At 34.3% G+C, this 8,259-nt stretch overlaps 1 protein-coding gene across 1 annotated transcript; it reads right to left on the reverse strand.

Annotated features, from left to right (window-relative positions):
* Nucleotides 1-2,433: 2,433 nt before the first annotated feature.
* On the reverse strand, nucleotides 2,434-8,059 carry LOC122045647 (probable pectin methylesterase CGR2). Its single transcript, XM_042605960.1, has 7 exons — nucleotides 7,851-8,059; nucleotides 7,430-7,591; nucleotides 7,283-7,322; nucleotides 7,096-7,137; nucleotides 4,360-4,731; nucleotides 3,460-3,515; nucleotides 2,434-2,809 (listed from the first exon to the last, which is right to left on the reverse strand). Exons 2-7 carry the CDS (start codon nucleotides 7,553-7,555, stop codon nucleotides 2,663-2,665), a joined length of 783 nt encoding a protein of 260 aa, XP_042461894.1. The 5' UTR covers nucleotides 7,556-7,591; nucleotides 7,851-8,059; the 3' UTR covers nucleotides 2,434-2,662.
* Nucleotides 8,060-8,259: the final 200 nt, after the last annotated feature.

Genomic DNA, 8,259 nt, shown 5'->3' on the forward strand with positions numbered 1-8,259 from the left:
CTCCGGACCTCCTCGTGAGCATCCAGCCATTCTGACTTGCTCTGGGCCTCCCCACGAGCATTCGGTCACCCTGATCTGCTTCGAGCTTTTTCACGAGCATCTGGTCACCTTGAGCCTGCTTCGGCCTCTCTGTGAGCGTCTGGTCATCCTGACCTTTTTCGGGTTTCCATCCGAGCATCCGGCCACCCTGACTTGCTTTAGACTTTCCCCGCGAGTATTCAATTTTTCTTGACTTGCTCCGGGTCTCCCCACGAGTATCCAGTCACTCTGACCTACTTCAAACCTCTCGGCGAGTATCCGATCAAGGTTACCTCATATGACATCTGATTTAGACTATGATTCTGATATCATGAATTATCCATTTTAAATCTAAGCTCTCGTAACTTTATTTATAGGTTATACTCAAAATCATATATTCTAAAAGAAATATTTTATATATTTTTAAATTTATGAATTTTTTATATTTTTTTCAACGTGTGACTTTTGACTGTATCCAAATAGAAACTGAAGTTGTATGAAATCCATGCAATCACAGTTCGATGCTCCATTAATTTAACAAGCTTTCAGTGGCGAACTATTTTCTTAAAAGGCACCGATCATTTTGATTGCATACTGATCTCAATTTGCCAACAGTGAAATCAGTAGTGCAACGTATCCCGCTAGAGAACCCTTCCCTTGTTCGTGAACCAAAGCGTGGGCTGCAACCTCGAAAGGTACCACATCAGCACCACCCTCCACCCACAACCGGGAGGAGGATTTGTTATTGCTGCCGTAACAAATACTCGTACGAAAATATATAGTTCTGAGGAATGTATTCATAAAAAAAAATATATAATACAGAAAGGAGGGAAAGAAGTTCAACGGATTCATCTCATTAAATAGTGTCATTGTAATTCGTATTACGGTAACTGTTGTCTCTCTTCATATGTTAGGAGGTTAGGCCAGGTCAGACGAAGCCAGGAGATCAAATGGTCGTACAAATTCAACAGATTGGATACTATCATCTGGGTTGGCCGAGTCTTAAACCTCCCATACGATCCCTGTACATGTTGATCAGAATCTTAAATCTACCGTATGATTCCTGTATTGATTGAATCCTGTCACATGGTCCTGCCGTCTCCATCATGAGGTGAGATCCTCTGAATCATTCCTTTATATATATTGATGGGGATAGATGATCCCTACCTATTTTACAAGTAGAAATCCTCCATCCTATCAATACGTGCAAATCAAACTTTGATTTTTAATTTAATTCCTTAAATTTTTTTGCGGTACTCGTGCAAATAGGATCACCGTACTTTTGGATTTACTTAAATCTATTCTCATTTTACATAATTTTAGATGCTATTAAGTTGTCAAATATATATATTTTTAAAATATTTAATTATTATCAATCAATTCTTTTGTTAACTAATGTGATTTTAGATTAGATGTGATTCTAGTAGGTTTGTTATAGTCAAATGTTTTTAGTTAAGGCTTGAGATATATGCTACACTTTTTGGAATTTTTTAATTTTTTCTATGTTTATTATATATATATATATATATATATATATCATTTTTAGATGGTGAAACACCTGCTAAATATATTTAAAAATATCCCTAGCTGGCTGCATAGACAAGTAAATAAATATTTCAAAAAATAAAAAAATAAGTTAAAGATAAATTCTAAATTAGGGCATCTATCCATAATACAAGATTTTTTTAAAAAAAATATTCAAGATTAATTTATTTACAATAAATAAAAACTTTGATTTATCATTCAATAATTAACATTTCTATTTTGGTGTTAAATAAAAAATATTTTTAATTTCTATTATTGTATATTTTATTTAAAACATTTGTCTATAAAAATAATGAAGTGCGTATATTTTATGATAATATAATGGTTCAGATTCAATTAAAGTCACAAATTATAAAGATTTAAAAAAAATATATGATATTTTATTAGTATGAAACCTTTTGAGTATAATCCAAAAATAAAGTCATGAGAAACTAAGTTCAAAATGAACAATATTATATCATTATGAAAATATATGAATATCCATTGGATATAACAAATGATATCAGAATCATGATCCAGACCAAATGTCATATGAGATAGCCTTAAACAAAGTTGAAGCCGAAATAAATCAAGTTGACCGGGTGATTGCGAGGAAACTTGGAGCAGATGAAGATGATTGAATGCTTATAGAGAGGTCAGAGTCATGAAAATAATTATGATTCTTCGTTTGAGAAAAAACTATTAAAATTTAATCAAAATTTTACATTAAAATTTTTTAGAAAATTTAAAAAATTTAGAAAAATTATGAATTTAAAAAGATATAAGATATATAAATATCCTTAAAACACAACAATAAATTTTATGATTATCAAGAGTAGATCATTAAATTAAAATATTTTACAAAGTATAAATATTTCAGTCATATTCAAATGTCTAAGCAGAATATCAAGGAGAAATCAATTCCATGAAACAAAAACCTCTTACAGAATGATTTCGTACATTTCATGACACCAGACATTAGAAACCATAGATTAGGGAGGTATTTCATCAATTTATCATTCTCGGAAAAAAAAAATTGATGACCTATATAATCTCGTCACAAATTGATGATCTTACAAATAAGCTCTCTATATATAGGAGATTGGAGAGCTCAATCATTCTACGAGCCGAGGTGGAAAATTTGGCAGCTTGGTTCGTAAGAACTCTTCCTTGAGGCTTGCTCAAACTTCTTTATAGCCATTTCATTTTCTTCTAAACCAGTCTGGATAAAATATCGTACCCACGATGATGAACTCCTCAGTTTAGCCTACACAAAAAGTGAAAATGTCAGAAGAGATAAACTAGAAGCTGAAACGGAATAACTGCTACGACGGACTTTTAAGCTAATTGAATAAATTGGCAGACTGTCAGAATGATTAGGGCATTTTCTTAACCAAGAGATGTAGAAATGAGGAGAAAAGCAGTGAATGATGCCTCAGAGTGACGACTGTTTAATCAGATTTGAATGCCTGTCATGGTTTGCCGAAAGAAATAATTCAGATAAATTATAACACAATGTTAGAATCTCTCTTCTGAGGGAAAAATATAGAATGAGTCGCTTTATGAAAGTCCTCTTTCTAACACCATACGTAACCATTTCTATATGATAAGAAAAGATGGGAAAGTATCCAGTAATTCATTAGAACCAAAAACCTTTAACTACAAAAACAAATCTGAGATGTGCGTTATGGTTTGACCAGATAGATCATTCAGATGAACAATAAAAAACCAACAAAGCCAGAATCATAGTTCACTCTTATTAATACTCTGTTATCAACTCCGATCCATCAAACAAAACTGAAGTGAACTCTGTGCGTGTGGGTGTGTGTGCGTGTGTTTGGGTGGAAGGTATGTGGAAGAAAACATCCCACAGAGAACGAATATCAACAAAATTGCATAATTAATTGCAAAACATACTGGTCTTCCAATTTTTGCTGGCTCCAAAATCTTGGCTCTCTGCTGACCAGGGGAACCTACAGAAATTATTAGCTCAAATGAGAAAACGAAGATAATTTTGAATGTTAAAGAAGCATATATACATTACAAGCTCTGTTGGCTTAGTCTGTAATCAGAAGATTAAGAGTTGTATAAACTTTTGGTGTAACAAAAACAAAGTATTCAAGACAAAAATTTATTAAGAATTTTCTTTAGTAGCGGAGATCTTTACATAAAAACTGATAATTACTAAATCATGTCAGTTATCTGTCTACTTTAGCAGTAGGGCATCTCATTCTATTGTAGAAGAGTGACTAAGTAATGGATACAACCAATGTCGTATATGAAAGAAGATATACAAAAACAAACAAGCAATGACATGATGCTGGCATATTTAGCCTGAGAATGAAATGATTTGTGATAGTTTCAACTTTCAGCTCAGAATTAGCCATTAAAGACAAATAAGCAAGATTCTTCCTGAAAATGCACCTAATTTTTGTATGGGAAAAAGATGAGAAAACTAAGTCGCTGGAAAAAATAGTAACATGACTACTGCTTGAAACATAATGTAAAAAATGCCAAAAAAACTTATTTAGTGTAGAAGCTACTAATCTGAATATGATTAAAGCTCATGCGAATGCATAACCAGTTTGTCCTATAGCTTAATTCCAATTGTCAAGTCTTACAGAGGATACATTCTAGTTAACCTTGCAGACTTGCATCTTTACAATGCATTCTACTTCTTAATACTAATAGTTAGAATTGTTGTTTTACTCTTATAGTTCGATGCCCAAAATAAGTCATTGGTAGTTTGCTTCTACAGAAAAGCAATACGTAAGTCATGTTTCTAGAGGATAGGAAGTAGTGAACAAGAATTATTACCAGCAAATATAACAAGACCACCTGATGACACTCTTGCAATATCTGGTAGGGTCTTGTTAAGGTACTTGGAAGACAAGTAATCCAATGAATCAGAGATAACAACAAGGGAAAACGATTTAGGTCTATATGGTAAGGGAAACTTGATGTCAGCTGAGCGGACAAAACCTTTGCGCACAAGGCTTTTGCAACTACTATCAGCATCTTCCAAGTCATATGGTTCCACACCCCAAGCTTCAGTATCTTTCTCTTTTAACAAATTTGAAACAACTGCACAAGAGTCAAGACCTACATGCAAAACCTTCCTCATGCTATCACCGTAAGCTTTCTTTAGAATAGGTATAGCTCGTATTGCGTCTGCTGAGCAGGAAACACCTGTCAAAATGAAAACCAAAAATATTAACAGAATCGGTAATCAAATAGATCTGTATGCTTCTATAACTAATAACTATATGGTAAACACTTGTATAAAAGGATTAATTGCTATAGAATACAATATTTATTTATGTAAAACAGTCCAACAATACTACAATTAGATATGATAATTAATAACTAGAGAAAGTCATCTTAATTCACCAATTATGTTTCACTAATGCTTTCCAGAATGATATTTAAAACTTAATGGTTTTCATTGGGGTACCTATTCCATTTTAATTAGTCCAGTAATAGTATATGTCACATCTATACAAAGTTATGAGAGAACTAGAAAGTTTCCCTTTGGTCATTTGAGTGGCCTTTTATAAATAGTTTCTATCCAATCCATGTTTATTAGTCACTTTAGTGTGTTGATGTCAGGTCCATTTATCTTTAATTGAAATTAAATTCAAAGGAAGCTCTCTATCTTTTGCAGTCATTGGTTGGCCGTTTGTTCATACTCAATTCAACTCCACATGCTTACTATGTAGAATTATAGATAGAAATAAGGATCCACAAATATTGGACCAGAACAACAACACCCCTTCAAACTAAAAAAGTCACATGAATCTAAAGTTTCCATGAAACACAGGGTAAGAAGATACAAGAGGGTCAACAGATGTAATTTCTGTAAAGGTATCAGGATTAATGCATAGTGCTAGATTGGATGGCTCATCTGTCGATCAAAATCTTCTTGTGGGATTACAGCTTGTCAACAATTCCAAGTACTTAATGCTAGATTGGATTATTCGTCTACATCAAAGGATGAACTTCTGTATAAAATTATGTATTCTATAATAAGTTATCTGAAGTAAAACTACTTGATTACCAACCAATGCCAGTTTGGACGACCCACCTAACCTTCTGGAAATTTCTATTACAACGAGATGATAGGTTGCTTGCAATAGTTGATGGCTGATGCATTATGAAAACTTGAAGGATGTGCTATAACACAATGCAATGGATGGGTTCTGCATGTCTAGACACTTGCAAAGCCAGAGAAAGCTTAGGATGTGAAAAGGGAATATTAGAGTTTTGATAAATTGAGGATGTTGATGGATGTAGTAAACTTCTACTAGGATATCAGATCTAGAATTTTGGTGAGGTGGGGTTCTAATTGACTGAGATGAGGAAATTTGACAACATAAGCAGGCCAAGGTCTTCTAACAGTGACATAAAGAAAGCATTTTTAATATGGAGGTAGAAGAGAAGGATGAACATAAGACTATAACCTTATCCTTGAAGGAGAATTGAGCATGAATGTTAATTCAGCCCAGACCAACATAGATGAGTTAATGGAGAAGTTAATAAAGAAATAAAGATCCAGAGAATTTAGCTTGAAATAAGTTAAATATCACCTGACAATGGATTAAATCAATCCAAATTTGGTAGAATTAGGGGTGAAAATGGAGGGATTGACTAAAATTTGGTCAAAACAAGGTTATCTTGGAAACCTTGATTGATATAATCCTAGTGGATTCACAAGGGGGAAGAGAAAGTGTCATTAACCCTCACTTAAATCCCACCTTCAGTTACTCAGATTTGCCACAACTCAAGATTTGCCATGCGCATGATCATGCTTCATTTAACCTTGCCTCCAATTGTTAATTCAACAACCAAGGTTTCTAATGCAATTTTGGGATTATTGGCTAGAATGCAAGGGGTTGAGTGCCAACATGTGTAACACAAACTATGACAAAAGAATAACAATAATTGGATTTTATTAAAATTATATTAATAATCTAATATTACTGAGAATTTCTGCTTTCTTCTTAAAATTTGAATATCTTTTATATCTCATAGACAACAACAACAACTAAGTCTTGTGCCACTAGGTGGGGTCAGCTTCATATCTCATATATTGTTTTTTTTTAAAATTATTTTTCACTTTTTGATTTTTTTTATTACCATTACCATTTCACTAATTCTATAAATCAAATACAACTGATAGATTTTTTCACCATCCTAATACTTAGATATTTTCACCATCCCATCATTATACCGATATTGATTCTAACAACCATGGTCTTGAGAATGAAATTAAAGGAGGACTTGGCCATCATACAAGAGCTTAGTAAATATTTCATACACAATTCAATTGATCATGCTTTGCATACATAAAATTATACTTGGAATTAGTTAAACAAAAAGAGAGAGCTCATTGAAACATATTCAAGGATTGCATTTATGGGATAGTAACATCAAATAGACTGTCATATATCTCTGTAAAGGCTTTGATGAAAACTTCTACGATCCAATGGCATATAAGTCAAGTCACATATGGTCTATAAAAACAAACACTTTAGTTCAAAATATGATATCTACCTTGCCCAATGCTTATGGCTTCCTTTTGACCAGCAAAGCCACCTGAACAATCACAGTAGCTTAACTAACCAACTAATAAGAATAGAAAATTCCCAAGGATTTGATATTTAAAGTAAATAAAAAAATCTTCACTGAGGATCAAGTATATGGTTCTATCCAAAGATAAGTAAGAGAGATTCCTACGTACCTGAACCTCTTAATGAGTAACCAATGAGAAGAAAAGCAGCCTGCCAAAAAAGGGGAATGCATCAAACACTATGTAGAATCTGAAATTGTAAATGCCACATTAACAACTCTTAGCAGCAATATGTTCGTAATAATCTAATAAACGTACCACAACAACCAACCCAATGGGTAGAAGAGGCGAAGTCCGCGACTTCTGATGCAGTGAACTGGAGAGTGGGATGCTTCCGCTTTCGGCCACGCGTCGAGATGGATTAATCGCTCGTCTTGACGCCATAACTTCAGTTCCTTAAATCCACCAGGACCGCGAACCCTAAGAACGAAATAACAACGGGAAAAAAAATCGTCATATCAACCTCACACCACACAGAGCTTCAGATCCAAGAATCCCCATTGTAAAAGCAGAATGATTTCGTCCACGAACAAGGATCCAAAGCTTCCGCTGAGCCAAGGCGGACCCGAAACGGCGAAAAAAAAATACACGAAATCGATCAAAAATCGGAGGCGCGAGGCGGCGAGACGAGAGATATGCAGTCCGGTAGGAGGCATGGGGAAGGAGAGGGGAGAGGTACCTGCAGGCGGGTGAATATGAAGCCTCGGTTGCTGGATCTAGCGCCCTCGCCTCGCCTCGCCCCGCCCAGCCTCGCTTCTTATCGAGAAGAAGAGGAAAGTGAGGCGCAAAATTGTTTCTGTTTACCGCATCACCGACGCGGTTGGAAAGATCATCCTCGACCCCATCAAACTCACCGTGTTTTCTTTTTTCAGTCGGACCATCAGTCTCATCAATAATTTTCGATAAACACAATATATATATATATACATCCGGTTAAAAATGAATGATTTCGAAAGTGATGCGCATGATGACGAAACATATACATGCGCATGACTTTCGAAATCATTCATTTTTATAATATTTAGGGTGGTAAAACATAAATCGCTCAAAGGATATATTTAGGTAAGAATTATTTGTGATAATTGTAG

The sequence above is a fragment of the Zingiber officinale genome, chromosome 2B (genome assembly GCF_018446385.1).
Source record: "Zingiber officinale cultivar Zhangliang chromosome 2B, Zo_v1.1, whole genome shotgun sequence".
NCBI lineage: Eukaryota > Viridiplantae > Streptophyta > Magnoliopsida > Zingiberales > Zingiberaceae > Zingiber > Zingiber officinale.

Bases quoted from the DNA above. Each gene is read 5' to 3' on its own strand.
- LOC122045647 (XM_042605960.1), bottom strand. From the start codon at position 7,555: ATGGCGTCAAGACGAGCGATTAATCCATCTCGACGCGTGGCCGAAAGC. The intron at 7,138-7,282 runs GTACGTAGGAAT...GTGATTGTTCAG, and splicing joins TTACTCATTAAGAGGTTCAG to GTGGCTTTGCTGGTCAAAAG. The intron at 3,516-4,359 runs GTAATAATTCTT...TAATTTCTGTAG, and splicing joins TGGTCTTGTTATATTTGCTG to GTTCCCCTGGTCAGCAGAGA.